This window comes from Colius striatus, chromosome 12 (genome assembly GCF_028858725.1).
Source record: "Colius striatus isolate bColStr4 chromosome 12, bColStr4.1.hap1, whole genome shotgun sequence".
Classification (NCBI taxonomy): Eukaryota; Metazoa; Chordata; class Aves; order Coliiformes; family Coliidae; genus Colius; species Colius striatus.
The window spans coordinates 15,075,747-15,097,785 of record NC_084770.1 but is presented as its reverse complement, the minus strand read 5'-3'; the positions used below and the strand labels follow the sequence as shown (position 1 = coordinate 15,097,785).

The 22,039-nt window shown below is 36.9% G+C and overlaps 1 protein-coding gene across 4 annotated transcripts in view; it reads left to right on the top strand.

Annotated features, from left to right (window-relative positions):
• Nucleotides 1-22,039, top strand: part of ATP11B (ATPase phospholipid transporting 11B (putative)) — a 62,754-nt gene that overhangs the window by 24,865 nt on the left and 15,850 nt on the right. For 3 of the 4 annotated variants that reach the window (XM_062005475.1, XM_062005476.1, XM_062005474.1), the window contains exons 9-28: nucleotides 1,586-1,650; nucleotides 2,213-2,294; nucleotides 3,707-3,857; nucleotides 6,474-6,671; nucleotides 6,946-7,104; nucleotides 7,386-7,558; nucleotides 7,901-7,969; nucleotides 8,883-8,956; nucleotides 9,042-9,145; nucleotides 9,274-9,455; nucleotides 10,193-10,396; nucleotides 10,671-10,824; nucleotides 13,294-13,396; nucleotides 14,431-14,576; nucleotides 15,810-15,869; nucleotides 16,178-16,305; nucleotides 17,156-17,294; nucleotides 20,657-20,722; nucleotides 20,999-21,102; nucleotides 21,721-21,886. In XM_062005475.1, coding sequence (XP_061861459.1) covers nucleotides 1,586-1,650; nucleotides 2,213-2,294; nucleotides 3,707-3,857; nucleotides 6,474-6,671; nucleotides 6,946-7,104; nucleotides 7,386-7,558; nucleotides 7,901-7,969; nucleotides 8,883-8,956; nucleotides 9,042-9,145; nucleotides 9,274-9,455; nucleotides 10,193-10,396; nucleotides 10,671-10,824; nucleotides 13,294-13,396; nucleotides 14,431-14,576; nucleotides 15,810-15,869; nucleotides 16,178-16,305; nucleotides 17,156-17,294; nucleotides 20,657-20,722; nucleotides 20,999-21,102; nucleotides 21,721-21,886 — 2,527 coding nt within the window. The remainder of the gene's footprint in view (nucleotides 1-1,585; nucleotides 1,651-2,212; nucleotides 2,295-3,706; nucleotides 3,858-6,473; nucleotides 6,672-6,945; nucleotides 7,105-7,385; nucleotides 7,559-7,900; nucleotides 7,970-8,882; nucleotides 8,957-9,041; nucleotides 9,146-9,273; nucleotides 9,456-10,192; nucleotides 10,397-10,670; nucleotides 10,825-13,293; nucleotides 13,397-14,430; nucleotides 14,577-15,809; nucleotides 15,870-16,177; nucleotides 16,306-17,155; nucleotides 17,295-20,656; nucleotides 20,723-20,998; nucleotides 21,103-21,720; nucleotides 21,887-22,039) is intronic. The other variant, XM_062005478.1, reaches the window with a different exon arrangement.

Sequence of the window (22,039 nt, the reverse complement as noted above, 5' to 3'; positions counted from 1 at the left end):
GAAATACAGGAATGTGCGAGACAGACCACTTAGACCCAAGTCCATTGTCTTAGCCACCCCCACAAAAACCCCCAACCACACCCTCAAAACCACTCACCTGTTTTCTGAGGTTGCTGTGTGTGCTACTTCACTTAGAGCTTATCAGAATTCATTACTAACAAGCTTGACGGGTTCAGCTTTGGGATAATCTATCAAAATAATTTAATGGACACATATAATAGAGGCGGTTTTAAAGGGAATGTGGAAAATAGTTGCAAATTCTGACTACTGGTGGAGTTATATCTTCTAGCTGTCAAAGATAAACTTGTTCTAGTCTATGTTGCACTGACTCAGCTTTTGTATTTTGGATTTGTCAGACTGGTTTTACAAACTGTAAAAAACCCCCGCTTCAATCCAGAAATATACATTACATTTCTTATAAGAAAATATTAACTCTTGGACCTTTTGGTCCCTTATATTTCAAATATTTAGTTAGAGTCTAACCTAAAGCATTGACATATGGATATGTAATTTAAAGGACACATTATAATCTGTGTGTATAATCGGTGCAGTACATTATTTGTTATGGGAACTGTCACATTTGCAGTAACATTTAATTTAATGTTTAACTGTGGGAGGCAGGGTGTGAGTTTTGGGGGTTTTCTTTAGTAACTCTGAGTTAAGCTTTTTGAAGTAATAGTGATCCTGGGCTGCTTGTGATACAGCTAATAGAAAAGACAAACTCAAGGGCTTGTATGCTGTAGCACTTTGTAGATGATCTTGAATTTGTTTATTTATACCCAGTATGTCAATCTGGTCACTGCAGTTGTTCAGTTTCTGCTTTCATTTGAAATGCTTGTAAAAATAGTGACTGCACCTTTTTATTTCAAACCAACCCTGCAGGCAGTTTCTAAAGATGATACAGACATTGAAGTAGAACACACAGCTCTAACCTTATATGAACCTTGATTCTAGCTGGACCTTTATTTTCACAGTGCTGTTTATCGTTAACTTAGCCAAAGAAATGAATGTGTTATTGTGGTGTAATAAATGTGAGGGGAAGAACATTTGTGACATATTCTCATCAGTTAGGAGGCACAACTTGCACTGTTGTGATGGTGGTGTGTCCATCTGATTGTTTTGCCTCTGGTATAAATAGCTTTTGAACTTGCTAAATCCTTTCAGTTTGCTAGAGGGATAAAAGTAAGCAAAGTAAAATAGCCAGACCTAAAATAGATCTCTGTTGCACTGTGAGCCCAACTGGGTTTTTGCCTATTGGCTTCTCAAGTAACTTGCCAGTCTCTCTGAACGAGCCATTTTGAATATTTAGCTCAATTATTAATTACAGGATATTGGGCAGTGTTGAGAGAGTATGGCAGTGACCAAAGGAGACATGAAAGGAAACTGAGAGCTCTGTGACAGTGTCTGGGTATGATAAAGAGTCAGAGGATTGAAGGTTGACCTAAACGAGGTTGGGGTTGGAGCTGGTGCAGTGGAAGTTCATAGCTGATCTAGGCCGACTTTGCATAGGAAACTGGATTTCACTAGTCCTACAGAATACAGAACAACTACTTTTTAAATACTGATATATCTATTTCTTTTTTAGACCTCTTGGGCCTGAAAGTCTCTTACTTCGTGGGGCAAGATTAAAAAACACTAAAGAAATATTTGGTTTGTAGACGTCTAAATACTAAAAGAGTCTTGTCTTCTTAAAGCGTGTTGATAAACTGCGGTTTAATTCTACTTGCACTGAAGAAATTGTAATAATCTTGCTGACTGTTACCTGAGGGGATATGACTGTAGATGAAAGTAAAGATATTATGTTGAGGAATCTCTAAGGATATAATATTCCGTCTCGGTGAAAATATTTGAAGTGGCTTGATAAAGGAATAACTTAACTACAATGAGTAAATGACTGTTGTTACTGTTACCCATTGTTCAAGACTTTCTCCTGAGATTTACTATTCTGATTTCCATAAAATACATATTGAAGATCACTATAGTCATAATAATGAACAGCGTTTTAGTAGGTGTGAAAATTACTTTAGTACTGTGTTACTGTAGAGAATGTGGCAAACACTTACAAAATACTGTCTCACCATTATACTGAAGTAAACACAAAAGTGATATCACTTCTAGATTTTATCCTGTATCTCTTAAAAGGAAAAATTCTGCAAATGGTATATTTGCAGAAAATAAAATACAACTTTTTTCCCCTTCCCTTCCTCCCCAGGTGTTGCAGTGTATACAGGTATGGAGACAAAGATGGCATTAAATTACAAGAGTAAATCTCAGAAACGGTCAGCAGTAGAAAAGTATGTTTATTTTCTAATATCTTTCTTATTTGTAGAGTTTTAACTTAGTTTTTCCTTGGTTACTTTAAAACCCTGATGATCTCTTTTTGTTTTAGGCAAGGGAAGTGAGTGTAATTGGTTTGCCTTCAGTAGGAAGCTATCAAGTCCACGTCTTTATATTTCATATTTATTGATTCTTTCAGTGGTGTACAAAGTTGAAATACCCAAAGAGTAATGCAGAAAAATTTAGTCTGGGGTGTTTTGAGATGTGGAGATCACTTAATGACGGATAAAAAGCCATTTGAACCAGATACTCAGAGATAGTTTTCACAACAGTCCCAGCCTGTGTTGTTCTGTGCCTCCCTAACCGTAAAATTGCATCATGCCTTTAAAGAGGATGGATTAAAATGAAGTCTTAATCGCTTGCGAATCTTTGACCTGAACTGTAGTATTCGCTGCAATAGAAGATAGCTTTGTTTCACATAGTCTGAAGGATAAAGCCTATCCAGATGTTTTTTGCAATGAGTATTGCTTCTAGGGCAAGTTGCAGGTTCCGTTTTTAAAATCTTTACTCAAAGTTATGGAGTAGGTGTTACTGTAACAGAGATTTATATGTTGAACTCGTGAATTATTTTAAAAGGAAAAGGAGTTCTGGTATGTTGCCTTCATTTGAGTTAGTAAAAATCTGAGAGTGTCTTCTGGCAATCTTTTGCAGACATGGGATTGGTTATTCTTATATAGCCAGATACAAACAAACAGAACTGTAGAGTGCACAAGTTCAGTCATCAAAGCAAGGGGTAGAAAAATGGTCTGACTAGCCATTAAAGAATATAGAGTCAAGTTGATTATATCCTGATATAGTGGGACTTGGGTTAAGTAATTGGATCATAGAATTCTTTTGGCTGGAAGAAACCTTTAAGGTCATTGAGTCTAGCCTTTGTCCCAGCCCTATCAACCACTGGACTATTTCCCTAAGTACAACATCCACCAATCTCTTGAACACTTCCAGGGATGGTGAGTGACTCCACCACACAGTAGTGCTCTTGTAACTGAAGAAAAAGACATAGCTTTGGATTTCTGCTGTGGTTGTTTGTACTGCCTTCACAGCCTTGCTAGGTACTCTCGGAAGAAGGATAAATCAGCCTCTAAAATCCTGGACAAGAGATGTGACACAAGTCAGCTGTTAGGGGTGTTTGTGCACCTTAATGTAGTTTTCATATTAGTGTATGTAGAGTATACCTTGGACTGATGTGAGATTTCTTTTCACTTCTGTTGCTTGCTTGTCACATAGAAGCTTCATATCCACATCAAACACAGGATACATTTTTTGTAAAATTGTCCAGTAAGTTTCTGATAATTCATGTAACCACAGTGCATCAACAGATTAAGTAAGATAAACTGGAGTTGCTTTTTTTTTTTTTGCCTCTTTGTAGGTCCATGAATTCCTTTTTGATTATTTATCTAATAATTCTCCTCTTTGAAGCCATTCTGAGCACCATTTTAAAGTATGCATGGCAAGCTGAAGAAAAATGGGATGAGCCTTGGTACAATGGAAAAACTGAGCATGAAAGAAACAGCAGTAAGGTAAATGTAGTTCTACCCAGTTACATAGCTGAAGAATCCTCAGTCATTGTGTACTGAATGTGATACTGATTTTTTCTCCATTTCTGGATATAGATTTAACTACTGTGTGGTCTGCTGAAAATCCTTGTGCTGTTTTCTCAGTATTTTGGGAGAGTCAGTCCTGTGTAGCCTCACGCTTGTGTTGGATATATTCTGCCTCTCTTACTGCTTTGACTTTTTTCTTTCCCGTTTATGAAAAGAACAAGCATTTTGAAAATTTTGGCTTTGTTAGGATGTATTTCTGATGTTCTGTGTTCTTAGCTATAGTTATTGCTTTTGGGGATGTCATTTGTCATTCCTTAAATGAAAAGAGGATGATGGCTGTTCTTGTACACTTTCCAGTGCAGTGATTTCACAGTTCAGGCATTTTGAACACTCTGTGATGTTGAGATTGTTCAGGCAATTGTGCAAGGCTGTAATTTTGCACAAGCTCCTGCTTGCCTTCTCACTTTTCTCTGGAGATTGGAGGGATAGTTGGAGTGTTCCTTAAGTCTGCACTTCTGAGAAGTGTCTTTTATGAATAATTCTGTATTTTTGTGCATTCTGTTTAATTTTTTTATTTCTGTACACCTTCTTCCAAAGCAGTTCAGGAGCTGGCTAGAGCTGATTCTGAGAAGTAGAGGGGATTTTCAAAGTACAGAAGAATTGGAAATCCAGTTTCCGTGTGTGATGTGGTGTCAGATGTTTAACACTCACACCCTCAACATCTCCCAGAGCTGAGAGATAAAGGTGCTCCCTAGGTGCTGTGTGTGCAAAAAGGTCCCAAAGTCAAGGGAGTTTCATTCTGATTCACAAGTAGAGTGAAAATTACAGCTAGTATGTAGTGGTTCCAGAAGGAAGAAGGAGTAATTGACAATGTCTTTGACTCAAGGAGAGTTTAAGAGTTTATTGTAATTTCAGTAGAACATGCAGCTTTCTCAGAGGCTTGTTAGGTGAAGTGTATTTGTGATCTAACTGGAAAAGTATCTGTCTCAATGCTGTGTTTTATTTCAAATTCTAAATTCAGGTTATCACTGCAGTTATCAAAAACTTTTCATTGTACTCTAAAACAATCTTCTCTAAAAGTGTCACTGTTGAAAAGTACTAAAAGTATTTAAAAGTGTTCAAATTGTTTAGTGACTTTTATTTTTAGTACCTGCACCCACTTAACACTCCTTAAATTGTTTGAAGTGATCAGTCAAATAAATTCTTGGCCCCTCTTAATTTGAAGTAGTTGCTGTATAGACTAGCGTGTGGAGCCTTTTCAGTTCCAAATAGACTCAGGATAAGTATTTACTCAATCTTTCCATTTCTTTACCTTTGCTTTCAGGAGCACACCGAGCCATTTCTATTTCTGCAATGACACTTTCCTCCTATTGTGTCTTTATTTTTCTGTCTCCCTTGTTTACTTTCACAGTCTGCTTTATGTTTCTCAGTGTGCTGATATCCTTAGAGTGCCTTCTCTGTTCATCTGTCCTGTGTTGTACAGATAGTTGTTTCATAGCCATTGCTTGAAGAAAGTCACTAACCTTAGTGATTGTCACTTCTCAGTTTATCTTCTCTTACATGAATTATTGCTCTCAATCTTTATCTTTTCTGGTTTGTTTCAGAAGATCTCTTAAGGCATGGGGATTTCTGACTTTGGCAGACATCTTAATTATTGTTACTGATTTTATTAAGTAGTTGTAGCAATGCTCCCTAATTAGGAAGAACAGACATTATTTAGTTTAGCAAACTGTTAACTTCTTCTATACTCCCTTTCTTCAAAATGTTCTCCTACACCAATATCTGGAAGAGTTGAAAGAGATGTCCAAGTTTTTTTCATCTCTAGTTTCCCGTGTTCAATATTCAAGTGCTGGTAAGAGTCTTCCCAAAGAACAATTTAGATACCCAATTTGTTATGTAAATGAAAAAAACTTTAAAGAGACTTCAAGTTTGTAAAATACGTTAATAAAGAAAAATTTCCATCCTGTTACATAGCTGTTAACCAAAAGTTTAATGTTTGAACACAATGATTTGAAGAGGCATGAAGGAAGTTTGAAATCCATACCATCTCTTTCTTGTCATGTAGTCTGGATCACCCACGTCACTGGGGAATACAGTAGACAGGAACCCTCTTGTCGCTCTGCTGTCCTAAACCAATAGAGGATGCTTGCAGATTCCTCTGACAACATGGGATATCGATTGTCTTGAACATTTATGGTTCTTTAGAAAAGCCGATGAATGGTGCTGTTTGATGGAATGAGAAACGTGTTTGTTTTTTGATCAAACTCTTTCAAGACACCTGTTTGAAAAGAGAATCACCATGACAGTTAATGTTAATTGGCAGCTCTCCTGACATTCAGTAGAAAGGACAAAAATTCATGAGCTTGAGAGTTGAAGCATCCAGCCTTTTGCCTCGGTCTGAAGGTGTGTTTCTGGGGCAACCTGGAAATGCCTGCATTGTCACTGCACGTGTTGTGTCTCTTGTATATATGGGACTTGGTTTCCTCCAGCTCTGTCAGTTTGTCGTCTTTCATGCATATTGACACATAACTAACTACATTTTACCTGATCACTGCAGTAATCTTTACCTTTTTTTTTCTTCTTCTCTTGTAGATTCTGAGATTTATTTCAGATTTTCTTGCTTTTCTGGTACTTTACAATTTTATCATACCTATTTCACTTTATGTGACCGTTGAGATGCAGAAATTCCTTGGATCTTTTTTTATTGGCTGGGATCTTGACCTCTATCACAAAGAAACAAACCAGAGAGCACAAGTAAATACTTCAGACCTCAATGAGGAATTAGGACAGGTAGAGTAAAAAACACATTGATTCATCTCTTGTTTTAAAAACCTTAATTTTTTTACTTCTGTTTTAATATCAAAATTTCATTACTGCATGCTTTTTACTGGTTGCACTTAGATTTCTGATTAATTTAAAAATAAGAAAGATTTGGTGGCAGAAGTGATAGTTTGCATATGATATAAAAGAGCTGTGTAGTGGAGAGTGTGAGTTTTGTTTTGGTTTTTTTTCTTCTAACAAATACATGCAACTCCAAGTCTGTTTTTGTTTTATTTTATAAAAGGTAGAGTATGTGTTTACAGACAAAACTGGTACATTAACTGAAAATGAGATGCAGTTTCGGGAGTGCTCCATTAATGGCATAAAGTACCAAGAGGTCAATGGTAAACTAACTCCAGAGGGGTTTTCTGAAGATTCACCAGATGGGAATAGGCATAGTTTGGTAAGATTTTTTCTTTACCCCTCCATTAGTCATCCCAGATAGAAAGTGTTTCATTTCAGAGAAATACTCTTCTAGTGTTAACCTTTAAAAAACAAAGATTTCTGAATAGTTTGAAGCTATGAAGTGTTAATGAACAAATAGTATTTACCAAACATTGAAGTCTGAGTATTTAACGTGGACCACTTGGCAGATTTTTAAATAAAACCATATTTTTTTATTAAGTGTGTTCAAAACTGAGTTGATATGTAAATGTTACAAATGAAGTTTTTTCTTCCACACAGATGAAAGAGGAAGAACTTTTCTTGAAAGCAGTTTGTCTTTGTCATACAGTGCAGATCAATGCAGATCAAACAGATGGTGTTGATGGTCCCTGGCATGCCAATGGAATAGCATCTCCATTGGAGTATTATGCTTCTTCACCAGATGAGAAGGCTTTAGTTGAAGCTGCAAGCCGGTGAGTTGCACTGCCAAAACTATCTAATGTTGAAATTGTCTACTAGGGCAGGCAATTCAGGGTAAAAGAAACCTCAAAAATTGCTCAAAGATTCTAAAGCCTGGGATCTGTCACTGTCAGTTTACTATGAAAACACACAAAACTAAAATACACAGAAACCTAGGCATATTAAGAAGTGATGATTGAAAATGTTTATAGAAATCCTTGAGAAATCATAGTAGACAGACTGTGTTGCTATTAGAATATTGCAGAAAGTGGACATTAGTTATTTCCCTCCACCTCCAACAATCAGTAGGCATTCTGTCTAAAGCGGTGACTAAATATGTTTTCTTTTCCTTTTAGAGTTGGAGTAGTATTTACTGGAATTAGTGGGGACAGTATGGAAGTAAAAAGTCTGGGTAAACCAGAAAGGTATTCACTTTTATTCCTTCTTTCTTTTTGAAGGACAGAACAGTAGTAAAGATTAATTAATATAATGTTCTTTTCTTAATCCTCTCTGTTCATAAGGAAAACTTGCCTTTCCACAGAGTGCTCTTTATAATGCTTTTCTCTTGATATCTTCAAGACAGCTTGCATCTTATTCCTTACCAACTGTAACAGATGCAAGAATTTTGTGTGAGTTACTATGGATAGGTGTGTATTACAGTAGTTTGTATCTTTGCCTGTTCTCAAAGGCTGAGACTGTAGCAGAGTTGGAAAACTGAATTGTTCCTTCAAGTCTTACAGTTTGTGCCTTCAGCTCTAGAAACTAGTCTCGTGTATCCATAATGTAATTGCGTATTTGAAACTTTTCTAAAATGAATAGAAATATTATTGATAACTCTATATCTGTAAGATGTCATAACACCTTTTCTCCATTTGATCTGTGTCATTTAGTTGGCAGTACTTTAAACTTAAATGTCTAAAATTAATTTCCAGAACTAGTGGTAACATGACAAAAAATAGTCCAGTTATCTCTTTTGACAGTGGAGATTGTTTACTAGTGTTATAAAGTAGGTACACTTCAAGTAATGATAGAAAGATACAGGATTTTAATCTCCAGATGTAAAGCTAGTGTTCAGGAAACTATTCCTGTTTGTAAAAGAACCTTTTATTCTTATTGAATGGAACTAAATATAAGTGATGACAAGCAATTGATTGCCCAAACACCAATAACAATGATTGTTATTCAACAGCAGTAGCATTACTTTTAGAGTTTCTACATCAAAATGACAGTTTGGGGAAAGCTCCGGGGCAAGAGTGTATTTATAAGTAATTGTCTTTGGAAATTTATTTCTAAAAATATTTTCTTCCCCTTCCCTCTTCTATTCAAACACAAATACAGGTATAAATTGCTTCATGTTTTAGAGTTTGATCCAAATCGCAGACGAATGAGTGTCATTGTAGAGAGTCCCTCAGGTAAGTGATCAGAAGTTGCACAAGCTGCAGTTGAGAACTTCTTAAATAATACATGTTCTTAGATTTTCTCTATTTTTCTTTTTAGGGGAAAAACTTTTATTCACAAAAGGAGCAGAATCTTCCATTCTTCCTCGTAGTAAGAGTGGGGAAATAGACAAAACGAGGCTACATGTGGATGAGTTTGCTTTGGTAAGCATATATGCTTGCCCAGCTGCTGGGAAGAAAATCTGGTACAAATCCTATGACTTGGAAGTGAGCAAGTTGCAGGTGACACCTTCTTAGATCAGAATCTTGTCTGCTCTTTTATTTTCTCACAGAAAGGGCTAAGAACTTTGTGCATAGCCTACAGAAGGTTCACACCTGAGGAGTATCAAGAAATTGGCAAACGCCTTCATGAGGCCAGAACTGCCTTACAACAACGGGAAGAAAGATTAGCAGATGTGTTCAACTTCATAGAAAGGGACCTGGAATTACTTGGAGCTACTGGAGTAGAAGACAAGTATGCAATGGAGTTTCTGCTATCCACATTCAAAACCATAAAGTGTTTAGGATTTTTAACTGACATATGATGTGTGGCCTGAAAAACTCTCCACAACCAAAAGTTCTGTGATATTCTTATTTAATGTACCTACCCCTCTTTGGATTGAGGAGCATTCAAAACGCGTGTTGTACCAACTGATTTTGGTATCGTAGCAATGACAAACAGTACACTTCATCAGAAGAGATTTAATGTATGTGAAATGGAATAATTGCAGTAAATATTCAGGGTAACAGCTAATTCCTTGGGAAAACTTCTACACATAGCTACTTCACAAAGCATTTTGCTTGCATAGTTCATGTTCTGTAGGTCAGAGGGTTTATTGTACTCAGGAGAGTGTACGGATAGAGCACTTGGAAGCTTTTCATGCACCACCATAAACTGTAATTGTGTGGACTGTTTTAAAGCTTCTCCAATGCAGTATTGGTACCTAATTTAAATTAAGATACACTTACTATAAATTTTTGATGGCTTAGCAGGGCTGAAGTTCAGGTTTTGTTTCATTAAGGCCTTTGTTTTATTGCTGGTAACAGAATGTCATCTGCCAGACTAGGATTCTCTGAAAAATATATATAACATTACAAATGCAGCCTTAAGTCATCATGACGATGGGGTTTCAGGAGTAATTTGGAGTTATAGTGTGAGCTTTTTTGTTATGAAGTATTTGATTGGTTATTTAAGATTTTTCGTGTTTCTAGACTGCAGGATAAAGTCCAAGAAACTATAGAAGGCCTCAGATTGGCTGGTATCAAAGTGTGGGTACTCACTGGAGATAAGCACGAGACGGCTGTGAGTGTCAGTTTATCATGTGGACACTTTCATAGAACCATGAACATCCTTGAGCTTGTGCAACACAAGTCAGACAGTACATGCGCCGAGCAGCTGAGGCAGCTAGCCAAGAGGTAAAACACCTGAGATGGCGTTATCTCAGTCATCATCTTACCTTGGGGGTTTTTTCAGTATTCAAATTATATTACTATACCTTTGATGTATGTGCCAAATACATCAAGTTGCCTTTTAAAAGATATATTTATTAATGTGATGACAGACTTGAAGAAGCAGCCTGTGTAACAGGTTAACTTCTGTATGTAGTGTATGGGCAACCACATAGCTCGTAACAGAATTTCAGTTCTTCCGTCACACCGATACAAAGCCAACGTTTTTGTCCCTGAATAGAATAAAGGAAGATCATGTAATCCAGCATGGACTGGTTGTGGATGGGACCAGCCTCTCTCTTGCACTCAGGGAACATGAAAAACTGTTCATGGAAGTTTGCAAAAATTGTTCTGCAGTGCTGTGCTGTCGCATGGCACCTCTTCAGAAAGCAAAGGTAAGTGAGAATATGATCAGGATTGTCTTGTAAGTATTTTTATCAGGCTTTGAGCAGACAAAGATTTCTGAAACTGCTTTGTTTGTTTGCCAGACCTTTTGTATGACTCTTGAATCGTTAAATTCAGTTGATGTGGAGTAGTTTGCTCAGAAGTTTCTACATGTGTTTGTGCATTTGTGAGAATTTGCAAGTGGATGGAGGCCAGAGCCAGAGTAGTACCACTGTGTGAGAAAAAGGTTGATCTTTAATCAGCCTCTTGAGTGTTCTGTAAGGTTGTAGCTACCCTGATCACCTGTTTGCTTTTGCGTTGCCTGTTCCATCACTTCTCCAAACCAAAGAAAGCTACATTGAAAAATCATGAAGCTGTAGGGTGGGAAAAAAATGTGCTTCTCTAAAGATTTTTTTAAAAAAAACGACAAGTTTGAGGAGGGAATTAGAAGGGAAACTGAGACCTGGTGTCTAGGGGCGGTTTGCCTTTACTCTCTCTTCTAAGATCATTTGTCCTTCACATCTACTGAATTTTACTCAAACGCGACTCTGATGAAATTCAGATTCAGATTGTGTGACTTTTTTGTGTCTTTTTTCCTCTGTAGAAGGCTAAGCTCTGAAGAGCTACAATATTCTTTCCTTTTGAATTTTTATGTTTTATGCTTCTCTTCCTTTTTTTAACTAATATTCAATTCTATAACTCCACTGCAGTGATTTTTAATGTATTCTACTTTTAGCTTATCTGCATCCTTAAAAGGCTCTTTGCATGCATTTCTAGAAATAGTAAGCCTCTGAAAGTACACTGTTGTCTACTTTTTACCTTAAATCACTAGGAAACCCTTATGTGAGGTACTATATGTGCAAAAGAGAGTGGCATGTGTTTTACTGTGTCCCAAATCACATGTTCTGAGATCTCTCTTCCGGCTTTCAACATTTAGGCAGACTTTTAAAGCAGTCTTTAGAATCACTTCTCTATAGAACTGTTCAGCTGTGTCTGTAACTTGGTGTAATATTAGTTATAATAAAGTATTAAAAGGAAACTGTAAGTACTATGAGAAAATTTGTTGGATGTGTCCCCTTCATGTACAACTTTAGCTCAAATTTTTGCCATCCCTTCTCTTTAAGGTGTAGCTATTTACCTGTTTTGTGTCCTTGTTCTTGTTTAGCTTGATTTGTAATGTATTTTGTACTGCTAAATGTGGCAGGTAGCAGCCAGTAATGCTTTCCTTCATTTTTACCCTATCCAGCAGATAATCTCCATTATTTCCTGTGCTTTGTCATGAAGTAGACTAAGACCTAATTTCATGTCAGTCATTCAAAGCTCCTGCTGGTTGCTGCTGTTAAAATTTACCCAAGGATTACTCTTGACTTTTTGTCTCTAAATTACTGCAGTCTTTGGTATCACACGAGGACTGACCTGGGTGACATACTGCAGTCCTACTACCTCTTTAAGGCTGCTTACTGAAATATAGTGCTAAACAAACTTGAAATAATTACCCCTTAGGAATGGGTAACCTTTAAACCTGAATATTAATACCTGCAATTAGGCAGTGTGCTCCCACAATCAGGTGTTTTTTTCTAAACTATGGACTGTATTTAATCAGTGGTGTGTTCCTTACATGAGGGTGTTAACACTCTGTGAATCAATGCACTGACACTGACAGCTAGAACTCGATGATTTGAATACAATTGTTTGTGTCTATTGTTTCTTCATAGAGAAATATGAAATATTTTTTTTGCTTTAGGAAGCTTGCTGGATCTGCATTCACACCTTTGCTTCTTCAACCCATTTACAGCTGAATTAGTGAAGCTTCTTCCTTTAGTTAGAGCTCTTTGGGAGGTTAATAAATTAATAATTTCCCTTAACCAAAAGTCTCATCTAGCTAACTACTCTCTATTTAGAGTGTTGTTGACATTTACATTAAAGATCTATTCTTTTGCTGATTTGGTGACTTTTCCAACTGAGAATACCTATTGGTGATAATGAAGTTGTTTTAAAAGAAAATGTTTCCTTACTAACAACATATATTGATCTTTAAGCTAATACATTGGTTTTTTTCAGGTTCCTCTTTTACACTGATCTGTTCCATTAATTGAAAAGAAGAATCTGGGCATGGCTAGTGAAGGGCATTAAATCTGGCTTACTCCCTAAGTAAATTTTCACTTCGAACTTTGACTCTTTTGTATGATAAAGCACCAAATTAAGAACTGTAGAAGAAATTCTAAATAAAAACAGCTTAAAGCAGGCATAACACTTAAGTAAGGCTTGTGCCCCAAAGCAAAGAGCATTTTCTAACAGAGCGTTGAATTTGGGCCTGTGATACACCAAAAATGTTTTTGACCCAAATATGCACATTTGTAAAACATGCTAACTGTATTTACAGGTAGGTAACTAACTGAGCTACTTGGGAATTGGTGGAATTGTTTTGTAGGTATACCATCTGTCTAATCTGAAAACTTCTGCCCTTTTGTTTTTTTCAGGTAGTGCGACTGTTAAAAACCTCTCCGGAGAAACCCATAACGTTAGCAATCGGGGATGGTGCTAATGATGTGAGCATGATACAGGAGGCACATGTGGGCATAGGTAACTTTCTTTTATCAGAAGATATAAAGGCAAGTCCATGCATATTTTTTATCATGAATAGTGTTTATAAACAGGTAAACTTTAAATTTTTTTGCACCTATGAATGATAGGGTGTTAATCTGAGTTATCTGTTGTAGAAGAGGACTAGTGTAATTTAATATTTAAGGCTATTTGCTTTCAGAAGTCTTAGGTTTATTGTGTAGCACACCAATAATCAGAGGTCCTGCTTAATGCTGCCTTAAGAACAACAAATAATCTCTGTAACTAGAATCTCAGAAGTACTCTGCTTTCATAGATTCACAGAATCTCAAGGGTTGAAAGAGACCTTGGAAAATCGTGTAGTCCAAACCCCCTGCCAGAGCAGGACCACCTAGAGCAGGTCACACAGGAACTCATCCAGCTGGGTTTTGAATGTCTCCAGAGAAGGAGCCTCCACAACCCATTTGGGCAGCCCCTTCCAGTGCTCCCTCATCCTCACAGTGAGGGAGTTTTTCCTTATGTTTCTTTGGAACCTCTTATGTTCCAGCTTATACCTGTTGACCCTTGTCCTGTTGTTGGACTTCACTGAGAACAGCCTGGCTCCATCCTCCTGACACCCACCCTTTACATATTTGTAAACATTAATGAGATCACCTCTCTTCTTCAAACTAAAGAGCCTCAGTTCCCTCAGCCTTTCATCATAAGGAAGATACTCCATTCCCTTCAGCATCTTTGTGGCCCTGCTCTCCAGCAGCTCCCTGTCCTTCTTGAACTGAGGGACCCAGAACTGGGCACAATATTCCAGATGTGGTCCCATGAGGGCAGAGTAGAGGTGATGTGTGTGGGTTTTTTTTTTTTAAATGGCATTGACATGGAGTGAGCAGTTTCTCTTCAGGAGTAATGCCTTCTTTTGGAACTAAACATTGCTGAAGTCTTTATAAATGTTGAAATGCAGAACACAGAACTGTAGCTTCAGGTATATGTTGTTGGGTTTTTTTAAACTTTAATTTTTATAGTATTTACCCATTGTCTGTTTTGTTTTCCCAACATTACAGGCATCATGGGCAAGGAAGGAAGACAAGCTGTAAGAAATAGTGACTATGCAATAGCACGGTTTAAATTCCTCTCCAAGTTGCTTTTTGTTCATGGGCACTTTTACTATATTAGAATAGCAACCCTTGTACAGTACTTTTTTTATAAGGTAAGTCTTCAAAGAATACCAATGATGTTCACAGAAAAATGGGTCACTTTTTCCCAGCAAGAAATGTATTGCAGGTGTAACAGTTTTGTTGGGAACAGGCTACATTTCTCTGTTCCAACAGGTTTTCTGGTTGGGTTTTGGGTTTTTTTTTTAATGTTTTCCAACCAAATGCAGTAGTTTAACTGTGCAATTGTTTAGTACTTCCACCTAGAATTGGAACTTAAAAGCCACGATGAGTTTGCCTAGGCTGAGAGGCAATTGTGTTTGTTCTCTGAAAGCAGCATTATTGGCTGGAAATGAAGTGCATTCTTTAGCAAGATGCAGAAGTGTAACCTTTTTCATACCAGTTTAATATGACCCAAATCCATTCATCTCTCTTAAAAGGAAAAAAGAAGTAGCTGAGGAAGGGAAGAGCCTACGGAAAGTGTGTAGGGAGAGAGCATGCTTTTTGTCAGCAAGCTCACCTTAAGAAAGCTTAGAGGCCCAGCCTTGACTTAAGAAATACTGAGGTGAAACACTGCAAGGAAAGCAAGCACCAGGGACTGAATTATCTCTGAATACTCCTCGGGGAGCTATGGGCGTGGAGCAGCAGGGTGGGCTTAAGCAGAATGCCGGAGGGATGAGTGGAGGGACGGGCCTTGGAGCTCAGTCCCGGGCTGCCATGTTTCAAGTGATAATAATGTGGAATTTGGGGAGAGGGGCGATTGATTTTTTTGGGTTTTTTTTTATATTGATCATCAGTTTTGATAAGAAGTCCAAAATCACTCTCACTTCAAATTTACCTAGATTCTGGCATTGGTCACCAAGCCACTTGTTGTCTTCTGTTGATTGCTTTTTTTTTAAACATGTCAACATAGTGTTAGGTTTTGGGTTCTTTTTATTCCTGCTGCCATGAGCAGGGCACAGGCTTTCATGAATGAAGTGTGGAAACTATTTTGCAAAGAATGCCTCAAAAGAAGCTGAGGGGAAAATTGATGGATTTCTCCTCCTTTATTACTACTTGCATCCAATAATAATGTATATGTCTGATGAATGTATCTCATTAAGTTTATAATTTTGGGGTTCATTGTCCCAAACAAAATGTGCTCTCGAGCCAAAGCACATTGCTTCAGTTAGCCAAATGAAATGCAGTTATGCTTTCCCTGTGTATTTGTACAAGCTTGTAAGAGTTAGCAATTTCTTTTAGGGTTATGTTACTGAGGATTAACTATTTCCTTCTTTTTCTTTTTTCAGAATGTGTGCTTTATTACACCACAATTTTTATATCAGTTCTTCTGTTTGTTTTCACAACAAGTAAGTAGTGGGTGCCTATACATCTTGGTAAACATGTATGAAACACTCAGGGTAAATAACCAAAAATATGGGAAAATACTACACAGGTGCAGCACAGATTTTACACTTAAGAAATATCCAGCTTAATTTTTCTGTATTTGATTACTTGATGTTCCTAGATGGTTCTGTGGGTAGTGTAGCCTTTTTCTAACTAGTTGTTTCATGTAACTGATGACTTGTTACTGCTGTTAGCGTGCTAATAAACTTTAATAAATGCAAACAAGTTCTTTCTTAGCAAGACTCAAAATAACTTTTGTTTCCGTTTCCAGACACTCTATGACAGTGTATACCTGACTTTGTACAATATTTGTTTCACTTCCTTGCCTGTCCTCATATACAGTCTTTTTGAACAGCATGTGCATCCGCATGTACTGCAGAGTAAACCTGTGCTCTATAGGTACGTATATCTTCCATGTATTGTCACAGTAGCACATCTCCTAGAACAGCAATGACATCTGCAGAAGTCTGAATTTGCCGTTATGCATTCCTGCAGTATTTTTATCTGTAATTTATGCCATTTTTACTAATTAACTTGACAAAGAACTGCAGCTACATAGTTTTCATCCTGAAAGTTAATTAGCATGAGTACGTTAAATGAAGCATCTTTTAAAGTCAGTCATGTTAAGAGTGGAAGAGAATTGAGGACTTGGTCAGCTCACATGGTTGGCTGCCTTCTCCTGCCATGCATGCAAGAGGTGAAAATTGCCCAGACATACAAATGAAAAACTGGGACAGTGTGGTTAGGGAAATCACCACCAAAAAATTCTTACTAAGAGAGGAAGTGATTTCCTGAGGAATTAGATGCCCTCCCAGTGGTAGCATGTTGCACTGCATACTGCTTTTCAGAGCAAACTTGTGCTTTTGTAAAAAAGAGATACCTTTTAAATGCTTCTCTTTTTCCTGAAGGTCTTTTAAGCAGACCAAGGGGCAAGTATTGAGACATCAGGCTTTTCATTTCTTTGGCAATTCTCCCCTCCAGGGAGAACAGTTTGTGCTATTCTGAATTTGACTCATTAGAGACCCTTGCCATTGGTGATCCCTGCATAAAGCAAGAGGCAAATCATGAAAGTTCAGAGTTCTTTTTTTGCCCATGATTTATATGTTTTTTCGTATGTCAGCATTTGTTAAATGTATCTTGGTACAGTTGAAAGTTATATTTATTCAAAGCAGTAGCAGTCATGCAATGTGAATAGCTGATGGGTTCTATAAAGACAATCTGATATCCAAATTCTCTTTTATTTTTGCAGAGACATCAGTAAAAATGCCCATCTGGGGTTTAAACCATTTCTTTACTGGACCGTGTTGGGCTTCTTTCATGCATTTGTTTTCTTTTACGGCTCATATCTTCTAATGGGAGAAGATACTTCTCTGCTGGGAAATGGCCAGGTACACTATCATAAGCTTTATTCTACCATTGTATTTTTTGTGATGTTTCTTTATAGATGTTTTTGGAAAATCCCCTTCTGTCAGAGAAATCTTCAGATTTTTTTTTTTCACTTCCATGAACTATATAATTATCAAAGATGCTTTGACAGTATTCGTGTGTGCTCTCAAGGGTGACCTTTCCTAGTGTGGAAATTGTAAGGCATCTTGTCAGAAAGCATATGTCCATGAAGAACTTATCTTTCGAGATAATAAATGTTTTATGATTGTCTTAAACATTGTTTTATGTGCATACTGTTTTTGTCAAAGTCATATGTCATAGCCTCAGTAAATGAGAATTTTATATTTATTCATTTAAAACTCATTTTGAGTTGGACTTAATTGCAGTGTCAAACAACAGATTCTTTTTAGAATCTTTAACAAAATTAGGCTTAAATCTGAAAGTCTGAAAGCTTCTGAAAATGTATTGTTTTAGTTTCTCAGAGTTTTAAAACTAAGTGGTGCAAGCTGCTTTTAAACTATACTTTCCAGTCAGTAAATGTTTTTAAGACAATAACTTAATGAAGTCACCTAAAGCTTGGATGAAACCATTATAAGTCTGCTTCCTCATTTTCCTTGGTCCTGAGCTAGTTAACTCCAACTAGAAAAATTAGGTACTGTTTTTCCTCTCATAGGTAATGATGCAAAAGTACACTTGCTTCTCTCATTATGTCATTCTTATTACTAACATGAAGTGCTTGCTGATTTTCATGCAGTGCTTGGTAGAGCTGCAAGTTATGGCACAACATACAAAAATAGCATGATGCTATATTCATAGTGATCACCTGGTGATAAGGAGTAGGCCTGAGCTCAGGAAATTGAGCCATAAAAAAAAAGTATCCAAATAATGATGTACAGACAATGGCCAGAGTTGTCTTGAGTAACTAAAATCAGAGAGGATGGGAACTGGTGGTTAGCATCTCTGCAGAGAAAGGAGCAATAAAGGGGCAGCTGGAGTACCTATTCCTCAGGGGATATTTGATGAGAACATTAAAATAGTTGAGCTTTAGACTAAAATGTCTCTTACGACTGCCCTCTCTTGTAATTTATTACAAGTTATGTGACTTCACAGTTCTTGTGAATTGGTAAAGGACCTTCAGTACTCTTCTAATGAAGCAATTTTGCAGTATGAAACAGTGTGCTTCTGTGCATCTGTCTTAGTTGTCAAAGCACCTCACTTCAAAATTGCTTAACAAACATCCACAAGGCAGGAACACACTTGTTTCATTTTATTTAGTAACAAAATGTTTAGTTTGTGGAATAGATTATAGTCTGTTAAGTCTAGACCAGTATGTTAATGTAGACTTTACGGAGAAGGATCTTTCAATGGTTTCTTCTATAAATTAACTGTAAAAATTAAGACCTATTTTAAAATATGCTTAGTGAATGAGCATACTGGAAATAAAGCTTTCAGATGGCCCTTGGCCTCTCATGTTTTCTGTGATGTGACTTTAAAAAGTGTTAGAATTTATTTGGAATTACTCTCTACCTCTCTGTTTGCTAAAAGATGGTTATTGGAATATGCAGAACTTTGTGTCACAGTAAAATATCTGCAGTGCATAAAGTATGTTGCAAATTAATGTGTGCCTAAAAAAGCCGAAGGTAAGGGCAAGAGAAGCTCATGTACTGCTCTAAGAAGTCTTCAAGAAGTGATGACTTTGTGTGAATGTGTGAGACGGGATAGTGTTGATGCAAGACCTCACATTTTCATTCCAAGTTCTCAGTTTGGAGCAAAGGAGAACAGAAGAGATTGTAAATAAATTGTTAATGCTGATGGTTTGTTAGGCTTACCCCAACACATTGTGCAACAACTTGATCTTTTAGTTCTTCTTTCTCCCCCCTTTTTCATGCTGTGCATGTCGTCAGATATTGAAACCTAACAGGCAAATGGTAAGAGTTTAGAAGAGGAAGAGATACAAAATACTGTATCTGTTACTTCACAGGATCAAAGGATGCAGCATCCACTGTGTAAATGTGTTCAAAAATAAAATGGTGGCAAGAACCTCTTAGAATATTTTGGATTCTAACTCTGTGACCATCGAGAGCAGTGTTAGCAAAGACACTTTCTTTCACAGGTCACTCAGGTGCAATAGTCTTAATTTTACTTCAAGATTATTATTGCAGCATTAACAGCAAGGATGTTGCTTGTTAAAACATAACTAGCACTGAAAAGGAAAGAAAAGGCCTCAGGACATGTGATATAACAAAGATCATTACAATTATCACTAAATCCAGGCTCATGGCTGCCTCGATTTGTATCCTGTGTAAAGATGAGAAAGGCAGTTGTGAGATCTCTCATCAGGCTATTGGGATATTTTTTTGTCAGAGCTCTGTAACAAGGACTACAACTGTGCGAATCCCAGTTCCGTGCCTCTGTGCTCTACTAACAAATCAACTCTAGGGTGATTTTTGCCTGTCTGCATGTGATGCTGTTCTCCTCGCTTGCTTAGTTTGCCACCAGTAAATACAAGAGTTGAGGATTTGGTACGGTTCAGTATGTCAGTGGCAAAAATAGCCATGAAATAGCAATGTCTTCAGTTTCAGCGTCCACACTGCTTACAGGAGCAGAGCAGTTGGACCTGTTGTAGAACAGCAGCGTGTGTCTGACTAGCATGTGTGTAGATAGATTACAAACTCAGCATCCCTGCTTGATTGTCAGAGCTGAGATTTTATTGTTGTAGAACTTGTTCAGAGTTTTGGTACTTTAATTTACATGGGCAAGAGAATGCAAAAGTGACAGAGCATTTCAGAATTGAAGCTAATTTTTTGTTTATTAGCCTTGAAACAAAGTGTCTTTTCCTTAGAATTTCCTTTGAAAAATACAATGGCACCATTATTTTTGAATTGTAAAATTGTGCTTGGGATAAAAAGTGAACTTTCAGGTGATGCTGCATGTTGAAAATTATCTGGAAATGTTTAAACTTCAAGTGTTTTGCACTTAATGTGAATACCTTCCACCCAATATTTGCGTTCTATCGGATGCTCGTACTTAATTGATCAAATTGATATGTTCAGTTCCAATCATTTCATGTTACTGTTTTAGATGTTCTTCATATTTCATGTAGCCTTTGTGGTGATTTGCTTTGAACTGAGAAACAAGATGACTTGTGGGTTGTTAGTTTTTATGTTAATCATAAGCTGTGGGGTTTTTTTCCTAGTAGTTTGTGTCATAGCCTTCTTGCTTTTTTACCATGACGAGCTGTCAGAAGCTTATGTCCACGGACTTGTTTCATTAGTGCAGCTGTCTTGAGAAGAATCTGTCTTGCCATCAGTGCTCTAACTGATTTTTTTTCTCTTCCATGATCTTTACCTCACCGTTTTCTTAGATGTTTGGAAACTGGACATTTGGTACTTTGGTCTTCACCGTTATGGTTATAACCGTTACGATGAAGGTATGAGATACTAATTAAACTCTGTTGAATGCGTAGGCAAATATGTAATAGAGCAATAATTTAAAATTGATTTTGAAGTTACACAGAAGTAATTGATTCTCAAGGAGTCCAGCTAAGTGATTTTTATGTTTTGTTTCAACAGTAGTTAAAATGTTGCTTGTTCAGTTTTGCATGTTACAACAATATTTAGTGTTTGGGATCATTGGGAGTGGTATTTGTAATTTTCTGTGGATTTTGTGAGAAAAAAGGGGTTCATTGAAGTTATCTTTGTTTTAGATGGCACTAGAAACTCACTTCTGGACATGGATAAACCATTTTGTTACTTGGGGATCCATTGTATTTTATTTCATATTCTCCTTGTTTTATGGGGGAATTATCTGGTGAGTGATTCTTGTTTCTTTTTTTCTTCTCTATATAAAAGATGAAGCTACAAAAAAACACTGAAGTATTATGTTCTGCCATCTCACTCTGAATGTTGTGACAGTTATTTTTGACAACTTTTTAAACCTAGAGCCACTTGCTTTTGGTATTTCTTTCAGAAACCTGAGCAATGCTGCTACCTTGTTCTGTTCTCAAGGACAGGCATTACTTTTCTTTGACAGCCTGTGACTATAAAGACATTTTTGATTTCACAAAGTAAATAGGAGGTGTTATATAGTAGGCAAGTGTTTGCAACAAAAGTTAAGATGCTTGGGTTTGAATCAGTTAAGTGGTACATTTTTACTTGTATTTTGGAGTCCTGGAGGAACAGGATGGCAATTGATTTCCTGCAACACAGTTTAAATCAGAATGTTTCCCTCCAAAGTTTGATACCCTTGTTCCCCAGAGTTTCTTTGCAGATTGCTAGTCTTCATGGACAATATGTAGTTGTAACTGAATCCCAAGAGACTTACTGCTTGATGTAAAATAAGATATACTTGTTTATAGGCTGCCTGTGTTGTACTTTTGTTTCTAGAAGTTCTTTTCAGTAATTGCCACCTGTTTTTTGAACTTTTCAGGCCATTTTTGCATACCCAGGACATGTACTTTGTATTTGTTCAACTGTTGTCAAGTGGTTCTGCTTGGTTTGCCATAATCCTCATAGTAATTGCTTGTTTGTTTATTGATGTTGTGAAGAAAGTGCTGTACAGACATCTACAACCAACAAGTACTGAAAAAGCTCAGGTAATGTTATGCTTTTGTATCCAACTTGATCAATGGTTAAAAGAATACCTTTGTTAAAATCTGTCTTGTAAACTACTTTCCTGCATGTTTAGTTATCCTCTTATATTGCTGTCATGTTTAATGCATAAAAGTGTCCTCATTTCAGAAGATAAT